At 47.2% G+C, this 16,970-nt stretch overlaps 1 protein-coding gene across 7 annotated transcripts in view; it reads left to right on the forward strand.

Annotated features, from left to right (window-relative positions):
* Positions 1-16,970, forward strand: part of LOC149351063 (RAB11-binding protein RELCH homolog) — a 131,755-nt gene that overhangs the window by 33,859 nt on the left and 80,926 nt on the right. For all 7 annotated transcript variants that reach the window (XR_016290499.1, XM_089580261.1, XM_089580260.1 and 4 more), the window contains exons 5-9: positions 8,481-8,681; positions 9,734-9,822; positions 11,956-12,240; positions 13,904-14,084; positions 15,413-15,616. Coding sequence is in view for 6 of the 7 variants with exons in the window: in XM_089580261.1 (XP_089436387.1) it covers positions 8,481-8,681; positions 9,734-9,822; positions 11,956-12,240; positions 13,904-14,084; positions 15,413-15,616 (960 nt within the window). In the remaining variant the exon portion in view is untranslated. The remainder of the gene's footprint in view (positions 1-8,480; positions 8,682-9,733; positions 9,823-11,955; positions 12,241-13,903; positions 14,085-15,412; positions 15,617-16,970) is intronic.

A 16,970-nucleotide genomic window follows, 5' to 3' on the forward strand; every position in this document is an offset into this window, starting at 1 on the left:
TCCTAAACCCAGATCGCTCGCGTCAGTCTGGACTACGAACTGTCTGGTCAGGTCGGGTAGCCTGAGCTGCGCTGTCTCGGCAATGGCACTAGACAGGAGGCGAAAGGATCGCTCTTGCTCGGGCCCCCATCGCCACGCTGCAGTCTTTCCCAAGAGCTTGGTCAAGGGTGCCTGCACGCGGGCACAGGACGGGATGAACGACCGATAAAAATTGGCCATTCCCAGAAAGCGGCGGAGGCCGCGTACGTCCTTGGGCGCGGGAAATTCGAGTATGGCTCGAAGTTTCTCCGCATCAGGCTCAATGGAGCCCTCGCCCAGCGTGAACCCTAGTAACTGAACCCGGGTCCGCGCTATTTGGGCTTTCGCAGGATTCAAAGTCATCCCAGCAGCCCGTACCCTCTCGAGCACGTCGGCAATGTGGCCTAAGTGCTCATCGAAGGTTCGTGAATAAATCACGATATCGTCCAGGTAGCACATGGCGTGGGACCATTTCGCTTCCCCCAGGACGCGGTCCATGAGCCTCTGAAAAGTCGCAGGACCATTGCAGAGACCAAAGGGCATACGAGCGAACTCAAACAGCCCTCTGTGACACGTGAACGCGGTCTTAGACCGGTCAGTGTCAGCCATCTGGACCTGTAGGTAACCTTTGGAGGCATCTAGCGTGGAAAAGTACCGCGCGCTGCCCAGGTTTCCTACGATTGAGCTGATCGTCGGGAGCGGATAGGCATCCTTGCGAGTCAGCGCATTTAGACGGCGATAATCCACACACAAACGGTGGCTGCCATCTTTCTTAGGCACCACCACCACCGGAGACGCCCAGGCGCTGGACGAGCGGCGGATAATGTCCGCCGACAGCATCTCATCCAGCAACCCATCAATCACCTGCCTTTTCGCAAGGCTGACGGGTCTAGGGTTGCACTTCAAAGGAAGCGCGTCTCCAGTGTGGATCTTGTGGCTCACTAACATGGTACAGCCAGGTTGATCCGTGAAGAGCTCATCGTACTGACGCAATAGCGCTGTCAAACGAGCCTTCTGTGTGTCATCCAATGTTACCGCACTGGCGGCCAGCGGATGTGGTGCCTGGTCGTGCCGCGCCGCTCGGTCCCAATGGGGAGGCTGAACGACGGAACGCTCGACACAAGGGCGTGGCCCTGTCCACTGAGCGTGGCACTCACCGAACGCCTTCACTGCGCAGGCAGATACTGACGCCGGTGGGCTAATGCACGGCTTAAGCTGGGAAAATGGTCCGTCGCGATAGCCGCCATTCGCAATGTCCACCACGATCCCGGTTTTCAGGAGAAAGTCCCGTCCGAGAATCATGGGCACACTGAGCCCTGGGAGATGGATTAAACGCGTGCGTCTCGTCCGCTCTCCCCACCTGACAGTCAGCCTCGCGGCGCCAGCCGAATGGGCTACGCCTTTCGCAAGGTTGAATGCCGTACGGCAGTCCCGCAAGCGCACAGAGTGATTTTGCAAGTGGGACAACACCTCTTCACCGAACAAGGAAGCGCTGGCTCCCGTATCCAGTAACGCCGAAAATTCGCGGCCAGCAATGGTGACCGGAATAAACGGCGCGTGCGCATTAGCAAGGCAGCTTGCTCTGTACGCAGAGGGAGTTAGCAGAGATTGGGCCGGTGGTCCCTTTACGACCGACCCCCCGCCGCCGTTTCCCTGCCTCGCAGGAGGCCTGGCTACGGTGCATTCTCTTGCTAAGTGGCCCCTCTCTTGGCAGCGGAAGCAGCGCACACCGCCGCGAGCTTGGTCGCGGGACAATGGCGCCTCTCCCTGCCTGGGTCCGCCCGCTGCACGACCAAAGGGTCGGCCGAGTCGGGTTTCCCCCTCCGCTGTGCGTTGGAGCGCTTGGCGCCCCTCAGCACGCGCTTCAGAAAACGGTGCAGCGCAGGCTGCCCGTCTCCCGTACGAGTAGGGATCGAGAGCTCTGTCGCTCAACTCCCATGCCTCGTTTTGCCCGCTAACAGCTGCAAAGGCAGGTTGTGCGGGTGGTCGCCGGTTGGGTAAGGGCAAGGCCCCTCTCCATGCACAACGTGGCTCAAGGGCCTCGCTTGCCGGCGGTGGCGGACGATAGGCGCGCGCGGCGAGAATGTCGCCTTGAATGCGCTTTGCCTCGGCGGCCAGCTCCTCCAAATCTCGGAATCGGCCGCCGCGCAGGTAAGCCGAAAAGGTCGGATGTGCCTGCCTGATCGTCCTTTCGACACGCTCCTCGTTCGAGGCTCTGGGCTCGGCGATTGAGAAAAGGTCTTCCATCGCACGAACATACTCTTGCAGCGACTCATCCGGAGCCTGAGTACGGAGCTCCAGCTCTCGCCGCATCCTACGCTCGTAGTCAGCGGGCAGGAATTCGCGCAGGAAGGCTGCACGGAACTCCTCGAGAGTCGCTGCCCGGTTGCCGGAAAGCCGATGCCACCGAGCTGCCGTGTCAGTCAGCGCTGCGGGGATGATGTGTGCAAGCACCACCTGCTCAGTAAGACCCATAGTTCTCTGATAATGGGTGAGGGACTCAAGGAAATCCCGGGCACTGAGTAGGTCATCATACCCGCGGTATGTTGGCATGGGCAACTTGACCGCGGGGTGAGACAACTTCGGCGTGGCCAAAAGTGTCCCAACAGCCCCTGACAACGACTGGATCATCTGGGCAGCACTGGCTAGCAGCGCCTGCGCCCCGGCCTCAGTGGAGGTTTGGGCGGGCTGCACGAACGAGGGAGGCAAGGCTCCTAGTTCGTTGAGCGGCGCGGTTTCCGCAGGGAACCGGGCCAGCGCCTCGCCGTTCCCAGAGCAGAATTGACTGCTCGCGGGGCACGGCTGCTGCTGTTCGAAACTGCCGGTTGCGGCAGCGTGACACGAACTGCTTTCGCACTGGGCGGAAAGCGTGCACAGCTGAGGCATGTGACCAGCGGATGCACCGCAGGGTGCTTCCGATACAGCTCCAATGGGAGCCGCGTGGTCGACATTTTGGGTTGTGTCGCCGTAAACCCCAATGGGGGCCGCGGCCAACCACGGTGTCTGGCTATTCGAAGGAACAGCAGCCAGCGGATTAAACGACGCTACAACTCCGTAGGGAGCCGACATGTAGCTACCGAGTGCCCCGCTGGGGGTAGACATGGTGCGCAAGCGTGATCGGCAAGGCGACCTGCTCGGCTAATTTGTCATCAAAGGCGTAAGCGCCAATGACTTATCACGTTGGGCGCCAGTTGTGGGTTTCTAAGTGGACACAGGCCACCACCCACCGCGGGTTCGAGCTTCGCGCGAGCCAAGGGCCCCGATCAGCCGTCACCACACACACACTGGGACACCGATGCGGTGCACTCAACCTCCGCTGGGAGGAGAGCGATTCGCCGCCAAGAAATAGGCCTCCAAGTTCACAAAGGAGACGTTTATTCACGTCGTCCTTCAGCAGTACACACGCACTCAATCGTCACCCCGTCCCGGGGGCGCGCGAGGAGCAAGGCTCCGCTGCGCGCACGAAGCGACTCGAGCAATGTGCGCCGCTAGCACGCCGCTGCAGGAGAATGTCCCCGCGGCAGTGCTGTGATCTCTCTCTCGTGTCGACCGTTGGGCCGGTTGCGAGAGAGAGTGGGCAAACAACGCAATGTACGCCTGTCGGAGGTCGCTGGACCCCGCTGGACAGGCTCGAGCCGCTGCAGGTCAGAGGACACGTGCGGGCGAGCTCGAGTATGCACTGGTCCGAACGGCAAAGGCCGGCACGGACAAAACAGTTGCGTACGCACCTTACGCTGTCTCGGAGGGATCCCTCTCTCTGGGCCCCGCTCGGACGGTCGCGGGATGCGCGGCCGCCAAAACGGGTCCCGATTCCCGCCAAAAGGCGCCAATGGCAAAGGCCCTTGGGGAGCCGGGGCGGAGCTGTGGCTAAATGACAGTGATTAGTCACCCAGCCGCCTCTCCACCGCCTGAGGCGGGAGCAAGGGAAAGAGGAGAAACAACGCAGGAAGCCGGCACAGCCGCGCAAAGGCAACGGCGGAAAGCCAGGATTCCCACACACGGTATTCGATATTCGCTTCGACCTGAATTTTCAGTATTCGAAATTTCGAAGTATTCGTCTCGTGCAAACAGTGTTTCTAAGACGCTTGCCCGCTTGCTTTGTGTGGTTTGGTTTTGAGTATTGCCGCATAGATGGCTATTTTTTATCGCGCTTTCAAAGCTCGAGGGCCAGTCAATATGCAAATTGCAGCCAGGTCGAGACGCGAACCAGTTACAAACTAAAGAAAGGCAAGGTCGAAGCGCTATTGCGGAAGGTTTTGCGTTCTGGCCGTCTTCGAGCCTCCACACTAAGGTAGTTGCTGCCATAAGTCGCGTTGCTGCCACAGTGGGGAGGCAGATGCACTGAAGGAAGAACACAGCAGACAGTCGTCTAAGCTCCAAACCAAGAAACCTCAATTTATTGTCTGCGAACCCTTTATATACAGGGTTTGTTCTGAATGTAGTAGGACTCATTTAAAAAAAAAAAAAATTAATCATGAGAACACTACAAACGATTACAATTTTTCAAAGTAGCACCCTTTTGCATCTACACACTGCTCCCAATGAGTTTTGTAGTTTTCGTACACCTCCAGGAACGCCTGGACTATAATACTGTTTAGCTGTCACGTCACGGCCTGTTGAACCGCCTCTACTGATCCATGATGCTTCCCCTTGAGCGTCGATTTTATTCTCGGGAATAGAAAAAAGTCTGGCAGGGCCAAGTTGGGGCTGTAGGGGGGCTGAGGCAGTGTTGCCACCTTGTTGTGGGCAAGATACTCCACTATGCGGAACGCTTTGTGGCTCGGTGTGTTGTCAAGGTGTAGCTGGCGATGGCTGGGCAGACACGAACAATGCATTTTCGCAGTCTTTTGAGGGCTTCCACGTAAAAAAACTGCATTAACTGTTTGTCTGGGTGGTACGAACTCCTTGTGAATGACTCCATGTCGATCAAAAAAAGCAAATGAGCATGGACTTTTGCTTGGATTTGCTCATTCGCGCTTTCTTGGGGTGTGGGGAAGAAGGGGTGTGCCATTCTGAGCTCTGCCGCTTGCTCTCCGGGTCGTATTCGGACACCCATGTCTCGTCAGAGGTCACTACATTGTCCGAAAAATTGGGGTCCTCATTCACATGATGGAGAAGATCCTGGTAGATTGCTTTCCGGTTGGCCTTTTGCTCCTCTGACAACACTCGCGGCACCACCTTCACGCACACTTTCCTCATGGCTGAGTTTTCTGTCACAATGTCAAAAACTTGGGTTTGAGGAATGCTCAAGTCATCAACAACCATTCTGATACTCATCCTACGATCACTGTTCAGTAAATTTTTTCCTTGTGACACATTTTAGTTGGTCTTGCTGGTTGAAGGGTGTCTGGAGCGGTCATCATCTACCACTCTTTCCCTACCTTCTCAGAACAGTTTGTGCCACTCAAAAACGCCTAAACTACCCATGGCAGCATCACCGCAGGCCTCCTTAAGGGGACAGGGTAGGCCCTATACCTCCCATGTATTTTAGCCTATGTTTGTGACCCAGTTTCTCAGGATCTGTTAAGGTTAGAACAATCATATTGGTATCATTGAAATTAGCTTCCCATGTTCTCTTTACTGAACCAGAATTTTTTGTAATAGGAAGATGATTTTTTTTTGTTCTTATTTTTAGTGAACCTACTCATTTTTTAGGCCAAAACGGCCAATGAAAAGCTTGTGAAACAAAATCTCTTTAACTAAATTTTATAATTATAGTTCAGTAGATTGCCCCCTATGCTGCAATAATGTTGGCAAAAAATGATGTTTCTAGCTTCTGTGGTTCCAGAGAAAAAGGGGCAAACGTTGTGGAAATCGACATTTCGAGATAAGCAGCTTTGAAGTAACTAAAAGCGCTTTATTCCAACCCTGCATGCTATAAATGCATGCGGATGTATCAGATCAATAACCAGCAGCCTCGTAGTCACCTCCAGAGTCAATCTTTCTCTTTTTCATTTGCTGCCTTGCTTTTTGGGCCTCTTTTGTAACCAGCTGTGCAACCCTGTATTCAAGGTAAAGTCGTCGCTCCCAGCAGCTGCACCTTTTTTTATGCATCGTAAGGCGTACACAATCCTCGTGTTGACTTTATAGAGGCCAGACGTTGTCTTTTTTGACGTCTGGAATTGATGTGAAGAAGAGCACCTTACGCAGATGAGAGAGTAAGTGCAAGCAATGCCAGCTCTTAGTGTTGTGTTTTCGAGCAGCTGCTCAGCGCACACTTTACACGCACAGCTTTCAACGATGGCACTCGACAGCATGTCAGTGTCAATCAGAGCATAGCCACGGTCACAGAAACTTGTGTTAGGTCATCCATGTGTGCTGCCAAGTTCGACAGCTTTGAAGAAGACGCGGACGCGGCGGCCGCTGAGTCCAGCGTCGGATTGCGTTGCGGGGACTTGGTGCCATGAGGAATGAACATATGCTGATTCCCTTGAAAGCAACGGTTCTGAAATAACTTCTTCGTCTTCATCATATCATGAACGCTTAGAAGGTAGCCTCAAAGCAATAAAAAACCGATTTTGACTCTGAAAGCAAGCCGAGAGAGAAACAAAACGAGCGTCACAAGAGATACCGGCAGCGTCTGAGGATTGTTTTGGCTAAAAACGAAACGCTAGGTATTTATTGCTGTTGCTAGACGAGCAGTAGCTATTCTGCTAAACATGGAGAAAATGGGCTGTTTTTTTTTCATTTTTTTTACAGATCAATTGACCTTGTACAGATCTCGCATAGATGTGAAAAGAGGCGTGGTCGGTCACCACTTAGGTTTCGGAAAAGGTCAATATCCGGGGTAAATAATTCTTGCACACGCAAGTGACCCATTGGGAATCGTGGAGGAAAGATTGGGAATTCCAAATATCGAAAAAACAAAAAAGCAATTTTTTCAAAATTTTTGCCTACCCTGTTCCCTTAATCATGTCGTGAGTCTCTTTGCCCGTTTTACCAAACCTTACATAAAATTTGATCGCGTATCGCTGATCCAGTAAACACTCCATGATTCTGCGTGACGAGGCGTTTCAACAGGGGTTCACAGTACAAGCGACCTGCTCTCTTCAACGGCCGAGAGCCGACTGCCGATTTTTCCCAGCGTTCCCGATATCCCCCTTCACCGATCCTGCTTGTGCAGACTGCCTCTCATCCGCTCGTTTGCCCTAGAAAAAACCAGTCCTACTACTTTCAGAACAGGCCCTGTATTCTGGCTGGCGGTGACGTTATCGACAAGCTCAGACGCCGCAGGTATTCGAATGCGGGCATCGCTTGGCCGCGTTCATCGGATTGCGAGTTGAGTTCGATTAAACTCCACACCATATTTACTTCAGAGGGGGGTTTGACCCCCCCCCCCCCCCCCCCCTCCTCCTTTTTTTTGTTCAGGAGAGCTGCGGAAGAGATTATCTGATAGGACAGATGCAAAGACAAACATGCAGCCCTACTGTGCTGTCACTTTATCCAGTCATGTGAAAAATCATGCGTACCGAACATGGGCTACCATTCTCGGCAGCATTGAAGCAAGCCATCATATTACCCCTGAAGCAATGAAAAATTCAGCGGCAGCGCAGGGATTCGATGTCGTCGAAGTGTATAATTAAGTCAGTGGGAAGGGCACCCTTAGTGCGTGATAACGCCAAGCTTATTGCACACGTGTGGAAGGCTACTGCCGTTAACACTCGGCATCGGAGAGGCTGCGGACGTAAAACGTTACTGCCGAACTTTAGTAGAACGAAATGATCACATCCGTCTACGACTGGCATCTTTTCTTGCGATTCTGACTGTCATTCAGCCTCTTTTTAGTGCCAGAATTACTATTCAAACTATTCGCTTCAAAATTATTCGAGGAAAATCACTATTCACTTCGAATTTTCTTTGAACTAAAAAACTGCTATTCGCACACCCCTACATATGTGCTTGGGCAGTGTTAAAAAGGAGGTTCTGACATTGGTCGCCCTGTCAGGATAAACTGCTTTTATAGCAAACCAGGTTTTCAGACATCTTGTAGGTAAGTAGTGTCTGGGAAACTGGAAAAAATTAGTCAAGGTGCTTCACATTCTTACCTTGCATTAATAGATGTGCAATGCTATCCTCTTTAATTGCTTGAAGCAAGGTTTCCCAAGAAAAAATACTTCTGAGAAGTTTCAGTAAAGATGTGCGACTGGTTGACAAGCATATATATGAGAATATGACCAACAACACATTCTAGTGAAGGTGAAAAGCCTTCCCAACTTACTGGCAGACAGATGGTGGTTTTGTCATTGTAAATTAAACCCCCTTCACACTACAGACTATGCATGGAGTGTTATGTCTGCATTCTGTAGCACAGTTAAATTTTTGAGTGCATGTAACGTTGATTGCAGGTCTTGTTTGTAATATTTTTGTGCTTAAAAGTCTGAGTGAAGAGTTCTGTTTTGTAGCGATTTGTTCTCCTTTCAGTAAGACTGGGGTGCTGCAATGGATTGTTGGCATGCTTTCAGGACTTTGAGGACTGGGATGACGTAGGGCTGAATATTCCGAAGCCGCCTGATCTCGTGCAGCTGTACCGCAGTTATAACAGGCATTCCAGACTTTGCTGTGACGTTGCAGAGTGTGGAGTGCAGACTGAGTTTGAAGATTCAGATAAGCAGGAAGACCTTGTGAGCAGTTTGCAAGCTCTTGCTGCTGAAAAGACTATTCTGGTGAGCTCTGCCGTCTTTCCTCATCAATATTTTCGAGCATCGGGCTTCTTCTGTCTCTCTTTATATCTGGCAAGAGTTGTTGCTATTGGACATAATACTTTAGCGTATGTTCTAAATCCTGTACCATTTTGTTGTGTGGCATATTATTTGATTTACTGACATGGTGAGGCTGTCTGCCGTTATTTTTTGAGCAGACAAGGGAAGGAAATGAGGGGCTCGTTATAACACACATTCGAAGGAAGCCAACAGTCACCGAGTGTGTGTCATAGAGAGCACCTTATTTCCTTCCCTTGTTTGCTTAATAGTTTAACGAGGGCCTCGGTTCTGCCAGTCTTGGTGCCATAGGTAGCATAAGAGGATTCTCGCTCAGCTTCTGCCCTCCCCGTTCAATCATGTCCCATGTGACACCCTCGGTAATACAGGACGTACTGCATCTGCCGTTATGTACGATGATGGTGCTGGTGAATGCTCTCAATTGCACTCAGCAACATAAATTACATTCAACATAAATACCCCCGAAAGCACCGGATGAAATTCATAGGTTGTGTATTCGGATCCCTGCGATGGCATGTTTTTTTTTTTTCTGCTTTCTAATCAGTTATCTTGCAGCAATAAAATAGCTACACTATTAAGTTATCATTGATCAACACCACAAACTCAAAAAAAAAAAATGCATTCCCTTGTGCTCTTTGGTTTCAGTGACTGTTGCCTTCTTTCGTACGTGTGGTTATTCCTATTTTATAAGGCCATGTTGGCATTATGTCAGTTTTAAACTTTATTAACTCTGTGTGGTCGTGAAGATTTACTTCGTTATGTTCAGGAACTATGTTGAAATTTTCAGACTTTGAAGAACCCACTGCTGTGTAGAAATGTTTTGTGAAATATTTATTTACTTCACACCCCTACATTTGTTCGCGCAATAATAATTTGACCCTGTGTAGAATCGCTCAAGTGAGCCTCCTAGGTGGAGCTCTGGGTATTTGTTGTGGATCTTGCCAGCTTTAGCCGTATTAAAAAAAAAAACTTCCTTCCTTTCTTTTTCCTCCTCTTAGGAGGCGCAAGTGAATTGCTTAAATACACAGCTTGAGAAGGCCAACCAAGAAAACCTTGTACTAACAGCAGACCTTGACAAGATGTTATTGTGAGTAAATTTGTTGCAGTTCTTACTTTTTTTTTTGCATTATCTCATGATATAGTCTTATATTTAAGCAGCAAAACCTGGGTACAGAACTGTTATTTATATTCTGAAATTTCAGTGTACGGTTGGTGATGTTGTTTCAAACCCCCATGAAACAAAACGAATGATGATGCAGTGTTCAGTAACGCAGTGAGCATTGCTACGAACTGTTCATCTGTGGCCTCCCCTTTGCACGGTAATACGGGAATATGTGTACAGATAGCAGGTCTGATATGGTGTTTTCAAGCCACTCATCAAACCCTCCGAGGCTGGCACTTGCTGCGAGCTATGAATTACAAACGTGCGTAGCCGCGATATTCCGAAATCCAGGGTATACGATAATTCAGGGTACCCTGACGAAGCGTTACCTGCTTAATAGCACTTGAGCACTCGAGCTACAAATGCCAGCAGATTTCAGCAATTAAAATGGGCTCATGAAGGATCTTGCCAAGTTCATTAGATTCTATTGGTCATACTGTAAGCCGCTGTACTATTTCAGCGCGGCCAGATAAATCGATGTTGCTAACAAGTAAACACTGGAAATCAACGCTGTAGCTTCGGGCTGCACAAGCACCGTTGCAGCTCACACAACCTCCGCAGGGAGAAGAGCGGCAGAGCTACTGGTAGCAAGAAAACAGGCTTCCAACTCCACAAAGGAGACGTCTATTCACTCCGTCCCAAATTCTCTGAGCATACCAGCACGTTCTTATAACACGGCCACTGAAGCTAAACGTATTGCGATGGCCACGCAGTTAGGTCGACTGTTTCAAACACAGTACTTACTCATGCTTTTGTACCTGCCTCGTATTTTGTTCTGTGCACCGCAGCAATTCATATTTGATGCAGGTTGGCATTTTTAACGCCTGATGGGAAACAATGCAGGCTGAACACTGCAGCAGCAGAACTCTCGACACTTGTTGCGCACATCGCATAGAGCGCTCCACCACCCAGCTGCTTCTTTTCCTCTGGCTGTTAATGTATGCATAGACAATGCAGTGGTGCCCAAATGACTTTTTGTACTTCCAGGAGGATGACATGGACATGTTTAAGCACTCTGAGAGGTTACAAAGGTCGCTTGTTGTGCATGGCACAAAGGCATTTTGTAGCATTTTGGCAGCACGGCGGAAGATGGCGCCTGTTGCCTGGGTTTGAGAGTACGCACAATCCAGTCCCGTTGGAAGAGTATCATATTCTGGTCTATAGAGCACGACTTTCCTATACATTTACACAGGATGTTCAAGGGATAATCTGTGTGTTTGATAAAGCCAATAATTTGAAATGTTCAGGTTCAATATATTTGGGCTCGACTCCATATTTCAGCTACTACCCTCTGACTTCACTATCCTCCCCTCTTGCCATACCTTCCTCATTCCGTGATAACCCTCCTCCTCCTTCCATGGTAACAACCCTCCGGATGGTTCTCATGGCTACCACCCTCCAGTTAAGCACTACTACTACTACTACTACTACTACTACTACTGCTGCTGCTGCTGTTGCTGCTGGTATAATTGCTACCACTGCTACCACTGCTACTGCTACTACAACTACGCAAAACCCAAGGAACAGCCCTTTAACAGCTGTCACTGTAAAAACCAGTTGGAAGTTTGTGCTCTTTCCTGTAGTCACATCTCTTTTCTTCCTCCCGTTTTTGCACAAGTATATTCCTTTCATGTAAAAACGAAAGTGTCATTTGGCAAATGTGGCCCAACAGAAATACCAGGCCTGCAGATGCGGTGCAAACCCATTGAGCAAATTACGAAACAGGTTATGTGGTTGCATGCCACTCCCTTGTTGACAGTTAGCACTTCTCTTACATGGTACTTGATAATTCTTCACTTTTTTTTGTGTGTAAAACAAACATTTTTGAGTGGTTTATTACTCATTCACTGCAGTAGCCCTTCTATATAAAGCTAACCGCCGGTGAATACATTTTCATGAGCGCCACTAGCTGCCTATCCACACTACCGGATTGAGGGGGCTTGCTCATATATTCGCATCTCACTGCCAATGCCACTTGTTCATTTCTATAAAAGCCGCTTGCCTGCCTGTGGTATTTTTCAGTCAATGGTTGCATTGGGCTATGTTTTTTGTGTGCAGCTCGCGAGCTCAGGTGTCCTTCAAGCCTGATTTGCCTCTGGAGATGGTGGCAGACACATTGTCAGATGCTGTAGAACCCTGCACACCAACTCCAGCTGTTGCTCGTGGCTCGCCACACAAGAAGGTGCCAGAAGAGAAGGGTGACTCATCAGAGGAGCACATCACTCTATGCCATTCAGTGTGCACTGCTGACCCATTGCCTGATGGAAGGGAACACAACACAGCTCCATATGAAAGCGAGAATGCCACGAAGTCAGTAGGATTGGAGGCTCCCAAAAGTAGAAGGTAATAAATTTTCTTTTACTGGCCTTGCTTGTCAAACATGGAATAAGCTTCCTTCTTTTGTAGGCTTTTGCAACATGCAGCAGCTGGTTTTTTTCAGTCTTTATTTTGATTGCTTGCTTTGATTGCAGTCTTCATTTGCAGCGTCTCACAATTACAGGGCAAGTAGGAATAAGTAGGAGGCGAGATACTTAAAATGCCCACCAGCTACAACTTTTTGAAATGTTGTTTTCTACGTGCAGAGGCTTCAGAGTGATAAATGAATGTCATGTGTTGCGCTGAAGCTGTTTAGATGTCACATGTCTTGAACTCTCAATACAAGAACCACTGTTGAAGAAGCAGTTTTTTTTTACTCAGACCCTCGGAGCAGGATGAAGGCCCTTTAATTGTTCAAAGGCTAGCCTCTTTTTTTGACTTTGCATGCCACTTATGCTTTTGATGTATGCTTCATGCCGAGCCACAAATATGCAGTCTGACAGAGATACTGTTTCTGTTATTCCGACAAGCATTTGCTCCTTTCTGAACCTTGACCTGAAGACTTTAAGCTCTAGCGCAACCTAATGCCCACTGAGTCAATGGACATCGAACTCAATGGGGATCGGCCAGTGCCACACAGCGGTTTTCAACTCGATGGGCATAGACTCAATGGAGGTTTGCAAATGGCCATTGGAATCTCAAGGACCATTGAGGAAAGCCTCGCTTTCACCATACTTTGAAAAAACTCAAACTAAACAAAAATATCTTTTTCATTTAATGGCAAAATTTTAGACTACGTTAACCAGTTCATACTAATTTTTATTCGGTAGTAAAATGACAGCTCTGCAGAATGGCTGGCGGTCAGGTGTAAACAAATCAATGCTGTTCTTGTGAGGCGTCGTGGCGTTCCACTGCCTCTTAGCACACTTTGTGACAGCTGAGACCAAGAAGTGCACTGCAAATGCTGCATCGATAGTGGATATGAACACAACAAAGATGGTCACTGATCTGTGGATGCTTTGCTGGCGAAAAGTGAATGCTTCTGAAACAAAGTGCACGTTGCTGCCCATCATCGCCCCACCATTGCTGTCTCTAGGTTGTGCCTAGAAGTATTAGAAGAGATTTTTAAAAAAAAAGTTTCAATTAAAATAGCACTTACTCCAACATTTGGCTCGTTTTGCTCAGCTTTACTTCATATTGTTTTCTTTAAATGTTGCTACCCCTAGTGCCATATGTCAAATCGCATGCTCACTACTCGCACAATGATCATTGAAATTTGCCGTGTGGCAGCAGAGCGTCTGGATGGCCCTCGAAAATTTCATTTGCCATTGACTCAATGGGCATTAAGATTGCCCGTGTGACAGGGGTATAATTCGCATTTGGCCTAACTACGCAAATCGACTGTAATTTTTTTCTTCACTTCCTGAAGGCTCAAACTTCTTCCTCTCATTATATTCATTTAGATACAGTGAAATTACATGCAAGAAGTGTTTTTGATAGTTTTGAGGATTTTTCTGAGGTAAGTGGCTTAATTTCAAATTTTCCCTATTCTTTACAAGGTGAAGGCAATGCAGTGCCTCTATGTAAAGACTTAGAGAACAGCTTATCGATGTTTACTGCTACCAATGTGCAGTAAATGTAGTGCTGGCTGTGTTTTGTATATCTTGGGCTTGTTGTCCGTTCTTTGCAGGAAAACACCCCAAGCATTCCATGAGGCCCTTATGAATGTGTGCCAACATCACTGTGAGCTGTCTGACTCACGTCTTGCAAAGGATGTGACCACAGTAGCTTCATCCGGCAAGGAGGTGGTTTTGATGCTTGCCCGCTGTCTTCCACATATTGTACCCAATGTTCTTCTGGCAAAGCGAGAAGTAAGCATTGTTGTTTCTATTGTCGCTTCAGCGTATTGAGTGAAGTGATTGGATCTTTTTTGCCATGGGGTAAGGGTTCATTTATTTGCAGTTATCGCACATTATTTTTTTCAATGCGTCTGGTGGTTATCACTAAATAAGTACTTATTTGTGGCAGTTGTGCATTTTATTTTCAGAAGTGCATTTCGGCACATGGCATGCTGCGTATAACTTCTTTATTCACCTGGTCTAGCATTATCATTATGATCTTGAAAGCAGAATAAAACTTAAATTGGCACAATCGGTGCCAGGTATTTTTTTCAAGAGATTACTTACCTTCCATTGGCGGCTGCACAATAAACCGGCGGTGTTTGATAAAAATTGTTTGTGTTAGTTCGTGATTGGGACTGCAGCATGAAAAAAGTGAGAGAGAACAAATGCTTATTCTTTATCGCCTTCTCTGCACCTTTTGTTATTATGTGCTGCAGTTTCAGCCATGAACAGCTGCGTTTGTCGAATATATCAAAAGGAAAATTTGCTCTGGCCTAGAGGTTCAAAATTGTATGTAGTCTGGTTTGCAGCACTGCCATTTGAGCTTGTGAGGCCACATTAAAGGGGTAAAGCTGTGTCTTTTTACCATATTGCTGTTTTGTACTCTGGTAAATATTACCAAAGCTTATTATTTTGTTTTTGAAGTTTGAGCACTGTGGATCTCATGTTCATTCAAAAATCGATGACTGAAATTGACTTTTCCAAGTTTTTCTCACAAACAATGACTGCCATATTGGAATAAATTGCAGACCAAATGCCTGCCACTGTGTAGTCAACAGGTTGTGATTGAATACCTTGATTGAAGGGTGCTGCATACTTTTGCCTGCATTTCTGGGTGAGAGTGCTTGTGCTTCCTGTGCCTCAGCAGCTAGCGCTTTTGGTGCACAGCCTTTGCAGTACTAAAATGTGTGACCGTTTAGTGACACAGTAAGCAACATGGTCACTGACACATTGCACTCATAATTTAGTTGTACAGGTGTTCGTAGAAGTATTCAGAGCACTGAAACCATGAAAAAGTTAAATTTTCTTAAGTATGCAACCATGAAGTGAAGGGCGCACTCGGTGCTTACCTGCACAACCTGCACTGTGCCTTGATCAATATTTGCTCATGCTGCCAGGCAATGGTAGGGTAAAGCTTTTTCATGGCTTCCGTATTTTGATAACTTTTGTGGGCGCTTGTACATTTACTAATACTTCTTTGTCTTTGCTGCAGTGAAAGTTTAACTTATGCTCAGAGCTGTTCATTGCAGAAGTTGTTAGTTTTGTTCTGTGCCTTTCCTGCTTTCTGCATATTGCAGGAGCTGGTTCCCTTGCTGTTGGCAACAATCAACCTGCACCCAGATGCAACGGAACGTGATGCGTTGTTGAACCTCTTATTTAACCTCACAAAGCGTCCTGATGATGCACAACGCAGGATCATATTGGCTGGGCTTGTTTCAGTGGCTCAGTGCTTGGGCCATGAACGAGTTGAAGCCGAGCTTCTGCCGCAGTGCTGGGAGCAAGTATGTGCCATTATCCACCTTCTGTCTCCTCTATCAGAATGGTTTGAAAGATAAGAGCTTGTTTGTGGTTCTACCATTCTAATCTCATTTGTGCCTCCCATAAGAGAAATTAAAGGTGCTATAGCACCCCAATGTATGTTAGTTTAGATCAATGGATTACCTTTCATGAATGTGAAATAAACAGGTTTCATTGAAAACAAACCTTTTTCAAGGGAGAAAACAGTGTAAATTTCAGGTACCCATGGAAATTTGCCATTTTAAATTGATTAATTTGATGATTTTAAATTGAGCATACTCAAGAGCATGATAAAACAAGACGCCTTCTGGTTTAGCCTGTGTTACTAGAGTGCAGTGTGAGTAGAGTGCAAGATGCAAAAAAGCATCAAAGTGATGAAAAGAAAATGCCGCAGTGCTGTGTTACATTCAGTAGCCCAGTGGTGCTGCACTGTTTCCCAGCATTAGGAGTTTGACTGCACCGGTGCATGATAAGATTTTTTTTTTTTAATTGCAAGTCTCACAGTTAATAAAAGAGCCCACAGTAAACAGCTGGGCAATTGCCAGAGGCCCACTTATTTGATTGCACTCAAATAACAAAATTCTGAGAGTAATTGGCTGCAAAGCCACTGTATTGAGTTATTGCACACACGCAAAATGACCTTGACATTGCACTTGACCATCTTAATTTTCTTTAAAAAAAAAAAAATCATAGTATAATAGTGCTACTGTGGTAGACACTCTCCTAGCTTGTTTTTGGCAGCAAAATTTTTTCATACTGTGGCCACCAGGTTAAGGTTCACAAATTATACCAAAACCTAATCGAACAAAAAAAAAGTGTAAAACAATAAAATTTTCACTCATGACTATGAGATATTGAGCTTTAATATGTATTGACTTGAAATTAATTTGTTTTATTTTTTTCCCAAACCTGAAACAGCAAAAAAAGTGCAAAACAATGGGTCTTTTTTTTTTATGAAGTTTGATGTTCTCACAGTAGTCATTCCAACTATTTTCTCACATTCTACAGAAGGCAGAGAAACCCTTAAAAATGTCTTGGAGCTCAAGAAACTAAAACTAATCAGAACAAAATTATGACCTTGGGAAAAATTTCTTTTCTTGCATCTAACAAAAATATAAAAGATAGTACATGGGACATGTAGTACTGTACCCTTCATTGGCTTTTATTTCAAAAAGTTTAATCAGGATATTTTTTGTTTTAAGTGAGGAAATAATTTTTCAAGCTGATCACTCACGTACTGCTTTGGCACTGGCTTGCCTTGACATGTTTCCTCTATGGGCACGGTCAAACACTCGAAAGGGCCTCATTTGTTTTAATGCAAGAGCATTAGTACTCTCT

Source organism: Amblyomma mixtum, chromosome 3 (genome assembly GCF_055824585.1).
Source record: "Amblyomma mixtum isolate Tamu chromosome 3, ASM5582458v1, whole genome shotgun sequence".
In the NCBI taxonomy this organism is placed as follows: domain Eukaryota; kingdom Metazoa; phylum Arthropoda; class Arachnida; order Ixodida; family Ixodidae; genus Amblyomma; species Amblyomma mixtum.